At 30.6% G+C, this 20,471-nt stretch overlaps 2 protein-coding genes and 1 long non-coding RNA gene across 3 annotated transcripts in view; 2 read left to right on the top strand and 1 right to left on the bottom strand.

Moving 5' to 3' along the window:
• Window positions 1-8,459, top strand: part of LOC140041015 (uncharacterized) — a 32,107-nt gene extending 23,648 nt beyond the window's left edge. The window contains exons 7-10 of the mRNA XM_072087376.1: window positions 748-794; window positions 5,535-5,663; window positions 6,074-6,335; window positions 8,206-8,459. Of these exons, the coding sequence (XP_071943477.1) occupies window positions 748-794; window positions 5,535-5,663; window positions 6,074-6,335; window positions 8,206-8,459 (692 nt within the window). The remainder of the gene's footprint in view (window positions 1-747; window positions 795-5,534; window positions 5,664-6,073; window positions 6,336-8,205) is intronic.
• Window positions 8,460-12,353: 3,894 nt separating this feature from the next.
• LOC140055464 (fibrinogen-like protein A) lies at window positions 12,354-14,431 on the top strand. The gene is made up of 3 exons (XM_072100805.1): window positions 12,354-12,918; window positions 13,287-13,592; window positions 13,762-14,431. Exons 1-3 carry the CDS (start codon window positions 12,790-12,792, stop codon window positions 13,810-13,812), a joined length of 486 nt encoding a protein of 161 aa, XP_071956906.1. The 5' UTR covers window positions 12,354-12,789; the 3' UTR covers window positions 13,813-14,431.
• A 1,999-nt stretch (window positions 14,432-16,430) lies between these two features.
• LOC140055536 (uncharacterized) lies at window positions 16,431-19,992 on the bottom strand. Its single transcript, XR_011846674.1, has 3 exons — window positions 19,889-19,992; window positions 17,452-17,576; window positions 16,431-16,821 (listed from the first exon to the last, which is right to left on the bottom strand). It is a non-coding gene; the product is annotated as an uncharacterized lncRNA (long non-coding RNA).
• Between the last annotated feature and the right edge of the window lie 479 nt (window positions 19,993-20,471).

The raw sequence follows: 20,471 nt of genomic DNA on the forward strand, positions 1-20,471 counted from the left end.
ACCGTCAAAAACTACATCGCGACGAGAACAGATCACCGTGCAAGTGCAGTAGATAGTGTTATCGTGAAAAACTCACATGATCATTTTACTGCCTAAATTAATATAAAAAAATACCAATTGACCTTATTATATTGGTGGAAAATTTACGCAAAATTGCGCAAGGTATACTCAATAAAAAATACAGTAATGGAAAGATCTGGAAAAATTACATCAAAAACATTTTAAGATTTTTTCTAGTATCTTTAATTAGTTCAAGTGCGGCGTTTGAGGTCAGGTGTTTAGCACGAAACCCATATTGGTGGGTGTTTAAAATTTAAAATTTGGTTCGATAGTCATTATATATAGACTATTATGCATTGCCTTTTCAAAGATTTTTGAAAATACAGGTAACACTGATATCGGGTGGTAATTTATAATTTCATCAATGTTTCCTTTATAGACAGGGATAATCTTTGCAATTTTTATTTTATCGAGAAAAATACCAGACTCAAAAGAAATATTTTTATTATGTGAGTTAGTGTCCCGCGACGCTGGAAACAAAGCTTTTTCCAGCCTCCTGCGTAAATGGTTCGTGCTTGGTACGTTTTGATCATTAGTTTTCTCCTTAAAGAAGAGCTCCCCTCAAACTTTTATTATGTTTAGAAAAGTTTAATTAAAGTGATTATACAAAAAAAAAAGGAAAAATATGGCAATATATTTAATAATATGGAAATAGTGCTTTTTAATATATTACATTTTTTTCTGCAGAGTCAACTACAATGGCGATTGGTACGACCACACACGAGGCATCAGCAGTAAGTGAATTTGACACGTCCAACACGAACGGTCTTGCATTACGATCGACAACCATTACACATACATCAACTACAGAGTTAACTAATGCTACAGCCATAATATGGCAAATTGTTTTATCATTTACTTCTGAATTAAACTTTAAGGCAATTGGTTGCAACTTAAGTCCAATATAGGCCTATTCGACTTAATATGCAATATATCACAATCATGTCATTAGCACAAATGCATAGATTAAGATATCGGACAAACTGAAAATGTAATCTGGCATCACATGCATATATTCAGTTTATATTAAAAAATATTTAATGATATTTACCAAGATTTAATTAGTATAGATAGAGATAGCCACATGCGATGGTAAAATAGACCTAACTAGAATAGCTAAATTACGTACATTTCCTGTTTTTAATATTCATTGTCGTTGCAATGTAAAACAAGAATATTTCTTACAAAAAACGCTGCTCGCTTATTGTTATTGCTAAGGTCAAGTCTGGGGGTCACTTCAAGTATCCTATTACAAACAAAAACTTCAATGGACTGTTTTGATAATAATTCAATGATTATCTGACAGCGAATTATAGTAATATCATGGGACTCATAAATACCAGAAATGCTTTGGGATTTGTCGACTCTTTTCCCAGCCGTTTTTTGGATTCAACAGGTGAAATTATAGTGGAGTTTCCATTTTAACAAAAATGTCAAAGTGTAGTACTATAAAGCTGCTTGATTTCATCTAATGAATGAGTCATCTCGTGTGACGTAGCGGGCTAGAGCAGCAGGGTGAAAAATACTTTTACTTCTATCAAGTTTAATCATCACTGTTCCGACGTACGCAAAGCAGAAAACGATGTGTAATAATATGTACGATAAACGGCAATATGCTAACGTCGTCGGCTCTAATTAATTAACCAATAATTAATATAATTAATAATATATAATAATAATAATTATTATTATTATTATAAAGTGCTTTAAGAATACGATTTATTTTATCGGAAGAAACAATTGAGGAAAATATATAATTATTAAGAATTAGAATGTTGTAAGATGTAAATGAAACACTGGTAAACAAATGTTAATAGAAATGCGTGCGTTTGTTTTTGCGTGTAAAATTTTACCTAATAAAATGAACTTGAAATATTAGTAAAACACCACTACTCAAGAGAAGATGCTAAGGCATTGAAGAATTTATTTTTTAGATATGTTTCTGAACAGGCTCAGAATGAATTTCTGACTGTGTGCGTCATGAGAAGGTACATGGAAAACCCCGTCATATGGGTCGTTGATTTGTCCGTAGTCATTGCATTTTGCCGGGGATTCCCCATCATTTAAGTATTTCCGTAGTACCCTATTTATTTATCTTCATTTCCCTACGTCCGTAATATTGGGCCAAATTTCCGTAGTAATTACGGGCGTTCCGAACTTTGAAATAACAGTGTTTAATTGCTTCTTTCTGCAAATTTCTTTCATATTTTCTTTTCTGGAGTGTTGATAATAGGCCTAGTAATTAGTTTGGGGACTTCCTCTGACGTTCGTATTGAACGCGCAACACAAATGTTATCCTTAGTCGCATTTTTATCCGAATTATTACTCATTTTGTTTGTATATTATTGACATGATATGATATGTTCATTTATTCTGTGCATGTCAAAATATGTTAAATGCATACGGTATCGCCGCAAATTACTCAATTATTATTTTTATGTTGAGTCTGATATGTTCGTTTTATTTAGGCACATGTGTTCTTAAGACCTAAGCTCCATGATAAAACATTGAATTACTCCTGTATTGTATTAAAAACTAATCAAATGAAGACGACAAAGTTTTATTAATTTATTTTTTTTTATCACTAATTTTCTTCTTGATTCTGCTTCTATTGATGTGTGAGTTCCTGATATTCCTCTTTACACCTAAGCAATGGAAGGAAAAACGTTTTAATTAAATTTCTTTTTTTTTTCTTAGCATTTCTTTTTTCATAGCCAAACTATTAATACGCCGTCTGTACTAAGAGAGTATTTAAACTGTCACTGATAGTTAAATTTGTTTTTCGCCAAGACTCCATGATACAACTAAACTGGAATGGAAACAACAAATCTAATAAATGCAAATTGTAGTGGAATAACGTTAAGAATGATAACACTGTAATGGTAGTAATAGTCATAAAAAATACTATACAACAAAGCATGAGATGCGATAACTAATAGCAAAAACAATAGCACGGTCTAAAATATGCGTGAATGGCGGCGCGGCGCGCCATAGAAATCTGTTGTGGCTGAAACTGTCTGTGGCCGAAACGGTCATATGCCGTTAGTATTAGGGTAGGCCTAGGCGTTATAGCCTTGCTAGGCCTAGGATTGTTTGGTTGTTTGTTGACATAATTAAAGATGTATTTTCCCTTGAAACACAAAAAAATGAAGGTCAAATATTCTAAATTTAAATTGGCCATATTAAAATAATATTAAAGTTATTCAGTTAAAGTCGAAAATTCGACCCAAAAACCTAACCTAATTAACAGGTAAATTAATTTGATTGCATTTCGTCTGGAAAATTTTCGCGAGCGAAAGTAACCAAAGATTTCAAACCACGAGTATGCATTATGCATGATGCTAATTAGGATTTTTTACAACTCACAACAGTTGACAAGGTGTTTAATAATTTAAATGTTAAAGTAGTAATAATAACTAATCTAACCCCGGCAAATACTAGTAATCTGACGTGAACCAAAAACAAAAACGAATAGCACATATTAATTGTTACTATTTTCAATGACAGCTCAATCATCCCAGAGAATGTCGTGCAACAGACAAATAAAATATCTCTATACGAGCACGTTAAAAATGACAATATGCACACATTAAGTGCCCAAAAGTGCTGACAAATTTCTTTTCCATCCCTTTTTAAAATGCAAATACTCTTTAGAATGGAAGATGACCTCAAAATGTGTAACTTATTACGAAAGCCAATGAGTTGTAAATATGAATTCATGTGCATATTAGACGTACAAAATGGTATGACGTCACCATTTGGCCACATGAATTTTTAAAATAGAGTTTTTTCACCTTTTGTCATAGATAATCACCTTCAAGAGTGCATTTCGCTTATCTGTGCTCAATTTTCGCTCAAATTTTATTATATGCTTGCTAAAACAATTATCTTATTCTCTTTTTATCAGTAAAATTATGAAAATGGTGTCTTATAATTCGTCAAAGTAACAAATATTAAATTCTACTTATTTTTTGGTTTTGTGTTTTACGTGACAATGTTTGACTTCTTGTAAAAATCCACTATTAATGGTAATTTTCTTCTTGGTTTAATTAGTTATTTGTTATTTTCTATGCAACATTAATAGAAATAATTGTTTATAAAATTAAATGAAATAAAAAAAATGAAATTAGCTAATTTTTCCAGGTTTTACGTGACAATGTTTGACGTCTTGTAAAAATCCACTATTAATGGTATTTTTCTTCTTGTTATTTTCTATGTAACAATAGAAATATTTGTTTATAAAAATATTTATAAAATTAAATGAAATAAACGAATGAAATTGCTTTTTAAGATAGTGTTACAGTACATTTACCTTGATTAGCTAATAAAATCAAACCAATTTAATGCTTTACTAAATGTATAGACTCAGTATTTGATATTACATGTTATAGGCATCAATAGGGATTACCACCAAGGGATTTAATGGTGTTTCTTGGTCACCTAGAACTTCTCAAATTATTGATTCTTACATTATTATTAAACTTAAAGGCAAGGTGCGGCCAAAACATTTCTATTGATCATACATTCCAATAATTATCGATCAATAGTTTCCCCTATGTTTCATTATTTTTGGCATTTTATTTGTGTTACACGAACTTGTTGAAAATAAGCACTTTCTTATCAGTGTAGGGATAGTACAAATTTTGTAAATAGAGAGGCATTTTTAAAAAAAAGCTATGAAAAATAAACAGTTTAGTAAAAAATGTTATCAGATGACTAAATATAGGTAATATAACGTGAATTTTACTTTTTTTTTTATTCAATTTTAGAATTTTATTTTTATGCTATAGCAAAAATTATCCACCGTATATCCATCATCTTTTTTCACCTTTTAGGGAGTCACCAGACATGTTATTACATTAGGTTAAACTACATAACTACTGAAAAAAAGTTTTTATGGCAGAATTTTGGCAAATATTTGATTTATGTACAAATTACCAGATATTATATTTAAAATTCATGCCTGTATCTAAGCTTTAAGGTTTGTCTACACTATCAAACTGTATGTGTCAAAAAATGTGATGTGCCCATATATGGACATGATGATGTCATATCACTAACATATTTAAGCATAGCACTACCATATAAGGGCACATCAAACTTTTTTGACACATAAAGTTTGATAGTGTCAATTCTTTTATAGAGACACACTCTTTTCTATCAGAGTTAAAATACAATCTTGCGGTTTAGTTGTTTCATGTGTGAATAAAACAAAAGATAGAGGCCTATATTCTTTGCTAACACCTATCAGAGTAATAAGAGGAGGAGTTCCATTGGATGGTTGTAACTCAGATATGATGATTCAGATCAGCCACATTAAAAACTAAAAATTGAATAGAAAAATGACCTTAATATAATGACAAATTAGGCCAAAACTATGAATAATTTTGTATATCCTAACACTTGATTTTCCCTAAAAAATATCAGTGAGTTTTTCCCACCATAACACACGTCAAACTTTATACATTTTAAAGTGGTTGATGGGGGACTGTGGCAACATTTCACAATTTTATCCTGTGAGTGGTGAATATGTGATACAACCAAGTGAGGGAGGACCACAAATTAATGTGTACTGTGATATTAGGGAAGATGGAAAGTGGACGGTAAGACAACAGTTATCAAGAGTAAACCCATCTTTATTAATTATTCTATAACACACAAACAAAAACAAAATGTATCCATGATCATTACTATAAGGACTACCAGGGATCAGCATGGACAGAAAACATTTATTATAGAGAACAATGTTAATGATTTGAGAGATAAGCCTTTACCAGCAACAGTGCGACGTTACAGAAAATTAAGTTGAAAGGCCAATGATTTATACTAATGTTCCAAATCATGCATACTAAGCACCAAGAAGCAACTTAAGTGTAGTCAAATGATACACTATTGACTTAGTGTACTTTAATCGTAATAATACTGACCAGGTTCTCATTTCATTCAGTTCTATTTATGCTTGTTCAGTAAAGTAGGCTAGAGTATATATATAACTAAATCTTTTTATGATCAGGTGATACAGAGAAGACAAGATGGATCAGTTGATTTCTACCGTAATTGGACAGAATACAAAGAGGGTTTTGGAAATGTGAACACAGAGTTCTGGCTTGGTAATGAACAAATCAACCGTTTAACAGCTGATGGAAATTTTGAGCTAATGGTAGAAATGACAGATCACTTGAATGTAACAAAGTTTGCAAAATATTCCCAATTCCATGTTGGTACTGAGGACTCTAACTATGTTTTGACAATCAGTGGTTACACAGGAACTGCAGGTTAGTATATTCAATCAACTTTATCTGAAGAAAGTAAACAAAGAATTAACATTGATACTTTTAGCACTCCTACACTCTTTGTAAGTTGCAGTAAAAATAGTCTATGAACTACTCACATACTGTATGTTTTTATTTTATTTATCACATTTGAAGTGTATAATAAAATTAATGTTTAGAATTACAACTGCTTAAATAAATGATAAGGACATTGACTGGGACAGAACCTAAAACATGTACTGTACCCAAGGTTCCTAAAGTTTAGGGTAATAATTTGTAGCATGAAATAGAACATAGATAAATGAGGAACCCATGTTAAAATGTAATAGTATTATTATTCAAGTTGACAATTTTCTAGTGTTTTCTAATCAATATAACTCTCCAGTGGGAACACGTTTGTTTAATGAATTTGTTTACATATTAATCTATTTGCAAATATTGTAGAAAACATCAAGTAAAAAGATAGAAATCAAATTTCACCAAGGTATTTGGAACTTATTTAGGTTAGAAATAAAAGAAACTGATTTCAAATGAATACTGTAAATGGAAATATTTTCGCATACAGAATGATTCGCTTAACTACTTTCTTGACGTTTTCGCGTATTGATATTTTCACAGATTTCATTTTAGTCTAGGCCTAAAGTAAAGTATAAAAGTGTCGACACGAGCTATCATATTAACATCCTATTATTATAGCTGAGGCCCATACAGTGGGCCTTAAGGTCTAGCCTACATTCCGTATTCACAGTACTACAGTAGTAAATTAAAAACAAATGTTTCTATATTTGTTTAATCCTTTTTATATTCACAAAACTTCCAATAAACTAACTGCAAAAGTATCTTGAAAATATTCTTTTTTCAAACCAATAATTAGTTTTTACTAATTATTGGTTTGAAAAAAAGAATATTTTCAAGATACTTATACCTACAAACCAGATGAACATTTTCAATCATAACTGCAAAAGTGTCGATCACTGCTGCAGTACTGAGACAGTACCATAAGAATCTGTAGCTTTTTTCGGTTTGCATGTTGTTTACATTCAACCCAAAATTTGCGAAAATTAAACCATTGCAAAAATAACGGCATATAAAATGTACAGTGTATTATGCAACATACTAAAGCTGAAAAAAGTTGGACCAACGTTAAGAAAAGCTCCTAAAAACATCTGAAAAATAGAACAAAACAGTTATAATAATGATATTATAATCTAACCTATTATTATAATCTAAATTGTCTATAATGTAAATTGTTGGATGGCCTTCCCACTTCAAAATTCTTTCTTATAGGCCTGAAACAAATCTAACAACATTAAAATGTTCAAATGCACTCATGGTACAACTTATCTATTCTGTAATGGAACAACTCTCAAGGTCAAATGACATTTGATCCTTTTACTTCAGCAACTACATTTGTTTTAATGTAGGCATTTATGAGGAAGTCGAGGCAACAGTATGTGTATAATTAATATCCAAACAAGCTTGCTAAATAATTGCACAAACAGGTTAAAGAGTGAGTAAAATATAATTACTGCCAGTAACTACAGAATTATAGAATTTTCTACCCAAAACAATTTTTTTGGTAAAATCAGACAAAACACAGTGAAATTAAAAACAAATTAAATGTAATTAAATAATAAAAAATACTATTTATAGACCTAAATTGTGTTTATGATTTAATGTATGGCAATTTGACAAAAAAAATTAAATATGTTAATAAATTACAAATTATAGGATATTTTATTATTTCTATTTTCCCTTTTATATCAAATACCTTTTATTTTATTTTTAATACAAAGAAAAACAAATATTTAAAATGAATTTTAATTTAAAGATATATGAAGTAAACTAAAGATGATATGTTTTGTTTGTTTAGGTGATTCTTTGGCATTCTACCACAATGGTCAACAATTTTCAACGCATGATAGAGACAATGATAAGCTCAGTGTTAACTGTGCTGAGATATTCAAAGGTGCTTGGTGGTACCATGCCTACTGTTCTTATTCAAACCTGAATGGGCTTTACCTCACACCAGGTACAGCTGATTGGTCAGGCATCATCTGGTGGTATTTCCATAATAATAGAAACAGTCTCAAGAAGACAGTTATGATGGTTAAAAGAGCACCATAAGATAGTTGTCATGATTCAAACATGAATGGCTTTAACCTACACCAGATACAGTTGATTACAATGGCATCAACTTGTATACTTTTGATAGAGGCCTTAAGACAACAGTGATGATGGTTAAGAGAGCAGCACAAAATAATCAGAATCTGTAATTATTGAATAATTTGACTTATAAATAATATATAGGAATAACGAAGATTCCTCTTTTGTTTCTTTTAGCTATTATCCATTTGGAATTATCATTAAATAATTGTATTGTTAAATAACAGCTCGTTATCTAATCCAAATGTTACAGAATTAATAATCGAATATATTGTCATATCACTTGTGATTTGTTTAAACATTATTAGTATTTTAATTTATATAATAATATAAATATTATGTAAACTTTCATTAGGCATACAAAGATTAATAACAGTTATTTTTTTAAATTTTATTATTATTTGAATTTATGCTATAACTACATATATAATAGTAACAATAATATTAATTGTTTTTAATTACAAAATAACATTAAATTGATATTCAATCAGTGTATCCTTTCATTACTGATAAATTAGTAGTTTGTAAATCTAACTTTAGGAGTATGATTTTTAGTCTATATTGAATCTTGTTTTAAAGTTATTAAAAATGAAATAAAAACATATAATGAATGTGTATGTATTTTTTAATGTAAAGATGGCTTTTTTAAAGATATTAACAATCACCATGGTGGATATAATTAATAGGCACCACTAGCTCTTTTTTAGATATGTAATAAGTGAATGTTTTAAGGTTTTTTATTCATGTATGTTTTTAATTGTATGGTACGATATCTAATTTTATTAAGATGTTTCTATTTTTATAGCAATTTTAACTAATTTTTAGTCATTTGTAATACATTTCATTTCAGTCCTTGACTGTCGTTTTGTAATATATTTTTATATACCGAATAAATAAAAAAAAAACAAAAAAACAAAAAAACTCCAACATTGGATCTTCATAATAATTGTTTTGGAAATTCACTAAAATTTACTTATTTATGCAAATACGAGGGGGTTTATTCAGATATGAATACAAACAATATACATACAAATATATTATTCACCAACTGTTCTAATACCACACACGTGAGACCAAAGACGAACAATTATTAATAACATTCTTAGTGCATGTATAGAGGTAATTGGCAAGTTACTCGATGTTGGATGGAGATGAAATAAAAAATAAAAATGGCGTTCTATCAAATAAAGCGCGTCTTATTCTTCAATACATATCAACAATATAGATGGATATAACGTTTTAGTATCATTTTGATTTTCGATTTCGATTCTTACTGTTTCAGTATATTTTATTTTATTCGTCATTATAATCAATGCATTAAAGAGAAAAACGAAATGCATCACCAAAGCGGTTACTAGGGAGAGAATGTGAATTTATTAATTATCGCAAGAAGCTTTCTCAAATAATGTCGTCGTTATCACAGTTGTTCAGCTGTGACGTTTGACTACACGGCCCATCTGAATTGAAAGAAAGACAAACACCAGGTGCTGGAAAAAATTTCTATTGGCCATACATTCCAATAGTTATCAATCTATAGTTTCCCCTATGTTTTATATTTGTATATTAATATCAATCCATTACTTGTTGGTCAAGTTAGTGAAAACCAAACATGTATGATTTACCCTTCAAACTTGAAAATTTTGATACCATTAAGATTTTTGACTTGAAAGCTATGTAAGATATTGTTGCTGGAGAGAATCGACGTACCTATTTAAATAATATTTGTTTTGTCAGTCATCAAAATAGATTGATACAGCTAATTCAATATAGGAAAATAATTATGTGTTTGTTTAATTTATCTTCATCACATAATGAATTATACAGTTCGTAAATTCTATACTTATATATATAATTTATTGGAGATAAACACGTTTTCTTATGTTTTATGTCTCCTAAAAAAGAGTCGAGTTCATTTAATATTGGAAAATTGAACAAATTATTGATTGTAGTGGCCATATAGAATTGTTTATCCAGACTACTGAAATTATTTATATTATTAAATATTTTAACTGGTCAGAGTTTTAAAGATGAGAAAAAGAAATGGCACAGAAATTCATGATTATCACAGCAAATGTACCACTTTTCTGTCTGGATTCAATTACATTTTTTAATATAATTTATGTTTTAATGTTTTTTTATGAGGAAGTGCATACAGAAAAAAAGAAAAGATTCGATTGGAATACGTAGGACTTGCAAATAAAAATTATAACTGGACACCCATTATGAATTGTTGCAGGTATTGAATCAGATCAGGTGCTTCTCAATAAAACAGAAATAGATTAAATATTTTTAGAAAGTAATCTGTATTTTAATTATTGTAATTTGAACACCAAAAAATGCGTCTAAAAAAAAGAGCATGTATATCTTCATGATTTTTCATACATTATTATTTTATTTATTTTATTCAATCTCATTCAACAGCGGGAAACCCGCCCCTTAAAGAATGGAATAAAATATACAAGGGCTAGTGTTGCCCGAAAGCTCTGCTAACTTTTCTGGCTGTTTACTTTATCGTTTTGATTTAGCTTTTCGCTTTTTATTTTTGTATCTCCATTGAGATCCAGCCACTGATACCCACAGCATTGTCATTTTTTTCAGTAATTTGCCTTTATATATATATATATATATATATATATATATATAAATGTTCGGTTCAATGTAACCTTAAGACCTAAACATTACAAAGTTATACAATCTTATGTAAATCATATCTTACACTCAGCATGTTGATTGGTGCACACTGACATGTCTATTGATGTGGTTGGATAATGGAGTATCAACTCTGTCTTCATATACATATAAGATGAAAATATAGTTCGTACCACAATGTTAAGAAACTCATTCAGGCGTACGTCGAGCATTTGAAGACGAATTGTAGATTTTATTGGCACGATAACCGTTTCATTCGTCAATACATAATTCTAAAACGTCGCAATGCTAACTTCAACTTTAATAATTTTCTTTCTTCTGCTTTTTGTTGTCGGTGATCTTTCGATCAATACATATGATTATACGGTTATCCTAGAGGGGCATGCTTTTGAAGGTTGGAGTTACGAGTTGAAGAATATACACAAACTAAATTGTTTGCTAGAATGTTCCAAGAAATCTGATTGCTTGTCGGTTAACTATAACCAGAAGGATCGTGTTTGTCAAATCAATAAGCAAATACTGGAAACGTCATCAGTTGAAAACAACATAATTCAAGCGCCTGAATTTTGTTACATTGAAAGGAGTAAGTATACAATTTTGCAAACTTATTAAAGATGTATTGTCCCTTGAAACACAAAAAAATGATGGTCAAAATATTCTAAATTTAAATTGGCCATATCAAAGTAATATTAAAGTTATTCACTTTAAGTCGAAAATTCGAGCCAAAACAACAAGTTTACGTAAATAACAGGTAAATTAGTTTGATAACATTTCGTCTGGAAAATTGTCGCGAGCGAAAGTAAACAAAGATTTCAAACCACGAGTACGAATATTGCATATGCTAATTAGGATTATTTACAACTCGTCACAGTTGAGAAGGTATTTTCACACAGATCGTAAAGAAGTTTTATGAAATATGCATACAGAGAAGCGAAACAAGCACGTTTCATTATGGGATATGTTTTGATGGAAAACTTTGACTGGAAGTCAAAGTTATTTTTTAAACAAAAAAACGTCTGTATTTTAGTTAAATGATTTTTTTTTCGACAAATTTTTGGTGATAGTTAATAACTATTATGATACTTCAAAATGACCCACCTTTTTTCGAAATCTTTAAATTTTTAATTTTTTTGGGATTAGTCAAAGGGACAATACATGGATACTTTATATAGAGGTTCACATCAATGTTGATTGGTAGTGATATTTTGTTGCTGTTGAATTTGCCTAGGAAATGTTCTCTTTATTTTCATATAAGTCAATAAAAAGTGTTCTTCAAAATTTTACAGTACATCTACAAGGATTGAATTAACCTACTATAAATTCAGACCAAATGACTACATGAGGTGGTACTGCATGTTATATGCATATCTACCAAGTCCGTGGGATTATCACCAAGGGATTCAGTTGTGCTTGATGGTCACCTGGAAACTAGTTTAAATTTTTGCAGAATTATAAATTACTATTACGGTACTTATTACTATTAAAATTACAAAGTGTGCACATTAATGAATTGTATTAGTTTTACAATTGAATATTGCATTTCCTCTAAAATAGATACAAACTATTTTTCCCAATAATATACCAGTGTGATCTTTTTTTTAAACAACAATCTTTTTTAATTTTTTTTATTTTAGAGAGTTTTATGAGGGACTGTGGTGACATTTTACAATATAATCCTTCTGCTAATGGTGGTGAATATGTGATACAACCAGGTGATGGAGAACCAGAGATTACTGTGTACTGTGACATGAGGGAAGATGGAGGTTGGATGGTAAGTATACAGTAGGCAACAATTTATTCAAAGAAATTAGAAGTACCGTTGATCCAACATCACTGCCACAGCTTACTAATTCATTACTAAAACAGTGCCAGGGACAGAAAACACTGATATGGCTTTAGAAGCATAAACATAACTGCGGAAACTTTCAGGTTGACAAATATGTTTTAGTTTTAACCGAAAGAGCGACCATTATATACTAATGTTCCAAAACTTGCATACTAAGAACCAACAAGCAATTTATTATTACTGGCAGTTAGGTTCTCATTTCAATCATTGCTATTTACACTAGTTGATGGGCCTGTCATCACTGTTTTAGTAAAGCTAAACTAGAGTAAAGATTACTTTCTTTTCATTATCAGGTGATACAGAGAAGACAAGATGGATCAGTTGATTTCTACCGAAATTGGAAAAAATACAAAGAGGGTTTTGGAAACGTGAACACAGAGTTCTGGCTTGGTAATGAACAAATCAACCGTTTAACAGCTGATGGCGAATTTGAGCTATTGATAGAAATGACAGACCACTTGAATGTAATGAAGATCGCAAGATATTCTCTCTTTCGTATTGGTACTGAGGACTCTAACTATGTTTTGACTATCAGTGGATACACAGCGACGCTGGAAACAAAGGTTTTTCCAGCCTCCTGCGTAAATGGTTCGTGCTTGGTACGTTTTGTTCATTAGTTTTCTCCTTAAAGAAGAGCTCCCCTCAAACTTTTATTATGTTTAGATAAGTTTAATTAAAGTGATTATACAAAAAAAAAAGGAAAAATATGGCAATATATTTAATAATATGGAAATAGTGCTTTTTAATATATTACATTTTTTTCTGCAGAGTCAACTACAATGGCGATTGGTACGACCACACACGAGGCATCAGCAGTAAGTGAATTTGACACGTCCAACACGAACGGTCTTGCATTACGATCGACAACCATTACACATACATCAACTACAGAGTCAACAGCGAATGCTAAGACAACACCGATAAGTACAACTATAATCCAAAATTCACCAACGACAGAGTTAACTAATGGTACAGCCATAATATGGCAAATTGTTTTATCATTTACTTCTGAATTAAACTTTAGGGCAATTGGTTGCAACTTAAGTCCAATATAGGCCTATTCGACTTAATATGCAATATATCACAATCATGTCATTAGCACAAATGCATAGATTAAGATATCGGACAAACTGAAAATGTAATCTGGCATCACATGCATATATTCAGTTTATATTAAAAAATATTTAATGATATTTACCAGGATTTAATTAGTATAGATAGAGATAGCCACATGCGATGGTAAAATAGACCTAACTAGAATAGCTAAATTACGTACATTTCCTGTTTTTAATATTCATTGTCGTTGCAATGTAAAACAAGAATATTTCTTACAAAAAACGCTGCTCGCTTATTGTTATTGCTAAGGTCAAGTCTGGGGGTCACTTCAAGTATCCTATTACAAACAAAAACTTCAATGGACTATTTTGATAATAATTCAATGATTATCTGACAGCGAATTATAGTAATAACATGGGACTCATAAATACCAGAAATGCTTTGGGATTTGTCGACTCTTTTCCCAGCCGTTTTTTTTATTCAACAGGTGAAATTACTTCTGAATTAAACTTTAGGGCAATTGGTTGCAACTTAAGTCCAATATAGGCCTATTCGACTTAATATGCAATATATCACAATCATGTCATTAGCACAAATGCATAGATTAAGATATCGGACAAACTGAAAATGTAATCTGGCATCACATGCATATATTCAGTTTATATTAAAAAATATTTAATTATATTTACCAGGATTTAATTAGTATAGATAGAGATAGCCACATGCGATGGTAAAATAGACCTAACTAGAATAGCTAAATTACGTACATTTCCTGTTTTTAATATTCATTGTCGTTGCAATGTAAAACAAGAATATTTCTTACAAAAAACGCTGCTCACTTATTGTTATTGCTAAGGTCAAGTCTGGGGGTCACTTCAAGTATCCTATTACAAACAAAAACTTCAATGGACTGTTTTGATAATAATTCAATGATTATCTGACAGCGAATTATAGTAATATCATGGGACTCATAAATACCAGAAATGCTTTGGGATTTGTCGACTCTTTTCCCAGCCGTTTTTTGGATTCAACAGGTGAAATTATAGTGGAGTTTCCATTTTAACAAAAATGTCAAAGTGTAGTACTATAAAGCTGCTTGATTTCATCTAATGAATGAGTCATCTCGTGTGACGTAGCGGGCTAGAGCAGCAGGGTGAAAAATACTTTTACTTCTATCAAGTTTAATCATCACTGTTCCGACGTACGCAAAGCAGAAAACGATGTGTAATAATATGTACGATAAACGGCAATATGCTAACGTCGTCGACTCTAATTAATTAACCAATAATTAATATAATTAATAATATATAATAATAATAATTATTATTATTATTATAAAGTGCTTTAAGAATACGATTTATTTTATCGGAAGAAACAATTGAGGAAAATATATAATTATTAAGAATTAGAATGTTGTAAGATGTAAATGAAACACTGGTAAACAAATGTTAATAGAAATGCGTGCGTTTGTTTTTGCGTGTAAAATTTTACCTAATAAAATGAACTTGAAATATTAGTAAAACACCACTACTCAAGAGAAGATGCTAAGGCATTGAAGAATTTATTTTTTAAATATGTTTCTGAACAGGCTCAGAATGAATTTCTGACTGTGTGCGTCATGAGAAGGTACATGGAAAACCCTGTCATATGGGTCGTTGATTTGTCCGTAGTCATTGCATTTTGCCGGGGATTCCCATCATTTAAGTATTTCCGTAGTACCCTATTTATCTTCATTTCCCTACGTCCGTAATATTGGGCCAAATTTCCGTAGTAATTACGGGCGTTCCGAACTTTGAAATAACAGTGTTTAATTGCTTCTTTCTGCAAATTTCTTTCATATTTTCTTTTCTGGAATGTTGATAATAGGCCTAGTAATTAGTTTGGGGACTTCCTCTGACGTTCGTATTGAACGCAACACAAATGTTATCCTTAGTCGCATTTTTATCCGAATTATTACTCATTTTGTTTGTATATTATTGACATGATATGATATGTTCATTTATTCTGTGCATGTTAAAATATGTTAAATGCATATGGGTACCATATGGGATTCATCTTGTTTTGCACCCGATACCCATGTGGGTCCCATATTGAGTGGCCTATCCCAGAACCCACATGGGGCCCATATCCGAAGACTTCATGGGCAAATTATGTGTTGCCCATATGGGATTTTAACAGTTTTGCACCCAAGCCCCATGTGGGTCCAATCTTGGTGAGCCCATTCCAAACAAAACCCATATGGGGCCCATATCTGAAAACAAATGAGTATCATAATTGGTTGCCAATATTGGATTCTTCTGGTTTTGCTCCCAGTACCCATGTGGGTCCCATCTTAGGAAGCCCATCCCATACAAAACCCATATGGGCCCCATATCCAGAAACGTATGGGCATTGCAATGGGCTATCGAAATGTAAAAGAATCCACAGATGCACAACTTACACATACAGGACAATTATAAATACTGTTATGAATTTATTATTTATAATTTGCGTGACAAAGGCTACTGGAAATAGCTGAAGTGAGTACTTGATGAGTGATTTATCGAAAGTCAAATTCTTTACAACAACAAAAATACTAAATGATCTATAAATAATGAAAAATTTGACAATGTTCAACATGAATCTGTAGCGTTTAAACCAAGCGTCGTAAAGTTTATCTACGGGTTTTATTTCGGGCTTATCAAGCCTTCCATCGCGCCCCATCAGTACTTCTTTGCCTTCTACAAAATTGTCACTTTGTCATTTGTTGCCACAATATTTGATTTTGGGTTCCTGAAAAAAGAAACAAAAATGTAAACTCAATTATTTACGTATCTTAGATTGCCAAATTTGTAAACAAAACACTGTTGAGGACAGATTTATTTCGATCGATTATGATATTTTTAATAATGATTTAAAAAATAAATCTATTCCAAGATTTATTTATGTTACCCTCCTATTAACAAGTTAATATGTTTATATGTTAATATTGTTTTATTATTTTCTATAATTTAGAAAAAAATGTCCACCTTGCTTTTGAAAGGAGAAATAATTATGAAATTTGAATTATAGTATTATAAGTGTACATGAATACGTTCCTTAATAATTGAAAGAAGACTAATATATAATTCAGATAATTCAGATAATATTTATTTAGATATCAATGAATAATACAAAATAGAAAAAAGATATTAAAGTGAACCTAGATAAAGCAGTAATTGGTAGTCATTATTATCATGGATCCCTTCTAGAAGTTAAAACTTGTCTCGTAGGGATCCACAACAAAACACATTACTAAAAAAAATAAAAAAAACCTAGAATATATATATACATAATTTAGGATAAGAAATTACAGTATAATAACATATAACTAACATCTTCTTTATAAAAATTATTTAAATTATGTGATTTAAACGCACTTACCGATGTTAGATTATACAGGCATCTTATTTTTTCTGAAATTTCTTTCCAGTCCGATTGATTTTTGTTAGCTAGTGCTACAATGTTATTGTACTGGCTATCTCGGCTACATAATACGAGCCTATGATCTGAAAATGTGTTAAATAGAAATATAACTTAAGATGATTTTTATATAATAATTATACACAAAACATGGACCTCTAACATTTTATAATCTGCTAGCCATGGCCTAGCCTGCTTCTTAAACATACATGCTGCACACATGCATTTAATGCCTAAAATAATATTGTAATTAAAAGCTTTACATTGTTACATTACCGGCCGTAGTATATAATAATAAATAGAAGCCGGTTATTTAACACTAAACCGTTCGTTATAGGTAATGTTTATAGACCACCAAATTCGTGTACTGGATTTGTTGATATAATGCATGATCAAATATCTTTTATACTAGATAGTATAAGAGAGATTATTGTTGTTGGTGACTTAAATTGGAATATATTTGATAAACAGCATTCTCGGAACATTAAAATCCTCCACCAAATTTTCCAATTAAACCAGTATATTAAAACTCCAACGCGCGTAACGGAAAACAGTAGTAGTTGTATTGATTTAATTTTTTCAAATAGGGATGACTTTATAAGCAAAACTGGAGTTGTACCAATTGGAATTAGCGATCACTCATTGATATATGCAATACGTAAAAAAATTAAAATAAAATTGTAAAAATAAGAAAAAAAACACAAAATTGCCCCCGCGTATTTTACATACGAGAACCTTCCGGAAATTTAACAAAGATTTGTTTATTTCTGATCTTGCATCTGCTCCGTGGAGTATTTGTGAGGCGTCCGAGGATGCTGACGAGGCTTGGGACATTTGGAAACACATACAGGAGGATGTAAACATGAACTTAACAACTACCGTCCAATATCTGTTATACCTATTGTTATGAAAGTTTTTGAAAGATGCATCCATAATCAAGTTATGAATCATATAAATGAGTTTAATTTATTATGTAAAAATCAATCTGGTTTTAGGTCGTTACATTCAACTTCTACTACACTGATAGATGTATGCAATTATATATATAAAAATATTGATAATGGCTTGGTATAACTGGAGCAATTTTTCTTGACCTAAAAAAGGCGTTTGATACGGTAGACCACGATATTTTATTACGTAAATTATGCACCTTTGGAATGATAAACACTGAGCTTGCATGGTTCAGTAATTATTTAAAAAATCGCAAACAATTTGTTAATTTTAATGGAAAAAAATCTGAAATTTTAAATGTTAACTATGGGGTACCACAAGGCTCAATGCTTGGTCCTTTGTTGTTTATTTTATACATAAATGACTTACATGATAGTGTTGATGGGATTTGTAAAACAGTCCTCTATGCAGACGACACTGCGCTTTTTTATGCATGTAAATCAAATGAAGAGCTTACAACAGTTTTAACTGAACAGTTGGAAAATGTAAAACAATGGTTAGATAAACAAAATTAACTCTAAACATTGATAAAACCAAATACATGCTTTTTGGTACTCATGCACGTGTTAATAAAACAACAGATGAAACAGTAATTTTTGATAACATTCCGATTGAGAAAGTTGAAACGTTTAAATATTTGGGACTTACATTTGATGAACAACTCTCATGGAAAGTACATATTGATTCTATGTGTGCAAAACTATCAAAAATTCTACATCTATTTTATAGATTGAAAAGTTTTACATCTCCTAAAATTATTAAAAGATTATACAATGCTGGGGTACTGGTTCAAACGCCCATATTTTAAAATTGCAAAGGGTACAAAATAGAGCTGCGCGATTAATACTAGGTGCTGATATTCGAACTCCTGTTAGACAAATGCATTATGATTTAGGTTGGCTAACAATTAAGACAAGAATTGAATATCATACAATTTGTACAATATTTAGATGTTTACAAGAATCTGTACCTTCATACTTATGTGATGTTTTGCAATATATTAGTAGTGTACACAATATTAAAACCAGAAACTATGAAAATAATCTGTTGTATTTGCCCAGATGTAACCTCGAAATATACAAGCGTAGTTTTGTTTATTATGGAAGTTCACTCTGGAATGGCCTACCTTATGAATTAAGAAAACAAAACAATTATAACCGTTTTAAATCACTTGTTAAGATTCATTTATTGTTGCCGGTGGTCTAGGATGGTTCCAGTGAAATATATTTAAATATGGTGTAAAAGTTATAATAATAATGAGAACATGCATTGAAGTTTATTTTTAGTTTAAGTTTTAGTTTAAGTTAAGTTGTTTTCAAATTTTGTTTAAATGTGCCGTAGGGCCCCTCGGAAGAGCAGTTTTATTTTTACTGAGAGGGCTACCCTACTGAAAGAAAACGAAATAAATAAATAAATAAATAGAAGAGTATTCAAATTAATAACTTACCTTACATCTTGTTGCACTATAGTTTACTTTTGAAGACATAATTATGCTGTTGAGTCAATTTCATTTGACAGAACGCTGTAATGAACACTATGTGGTATAGTGTACTGTATTAAAAAGGTACAGTATTAAAAGTTTAAACTGATTTCAGGGTTGAGGTGTTTCAAATGTGGGAAAACTCGACATTGAGGTCAGTTTATGTTCCATTGGCCAATGGCAATGGTTATTTTACTATGGTCATCATATTGGAATGTGCCTTAACAGTTAATGCTCGGTTAGGGAATACAGTACTGTACTTGCCTTTGAAAGTTGACCTCGGATTGTTTCATTGTCAAAGATTCCCAATCATTATATAGTGCATGCCTATATAAAACATTATGAATGCATTGATTTTAGTACTTAGTTTGTTTTAATTCATATTGGTCGATAGGTATTGTATTGTTTAATACTGTATCGTGCCACCCAATCTTCAATACTTTTCATTCCCATACTTCAGTAATTTTATCTGTCTGTAATATTGAAATGTATATCTTAAATCTTTTCAGTACTGTTAATTACACCATCTTTATGGAAATGTTTACATATA

Source organism: Antedon mediterranea, chromosome 1 (genome assembly GCF_964355755.1).
Source record: "Antedon mediterranea chromosome 1, ecAntMedi1.1, whole genome shotgun sequence".
NCBI lineage: Eukaryota > Metazoa > Echinodermata > Crinoidea > Comatulida > Antedonidae > Antedon > Antedon mediterranea.

What these genes read in the sequence shown, in the direction of transcription:
- LOC140055464 (XM_072100805.1), top strand. Translation starts at nt 12,790, where the DNA reads ATGAGGGACTGTGGTGACATTTTACAATATAATCCTTCTGCTAATGGT. An exon ending in GGGAAGATGGAGGTTGGATG is followed by an intron (nt 12,919 to 13,286) that starts GTAAGTATACAG and finishes TTTCATTATCAG; the next exon opens with GTGATACAGAGAAGACAAGA. An exon ending in GCGTAAATGGTTCGTGCTTG is followed by an intron (nt 13,593 to 13,761) that starts GTACGTTTTGTT and finishes TTTTTTCTGCAG; the next exon opens with AGTCAACTACAATGGCGATT.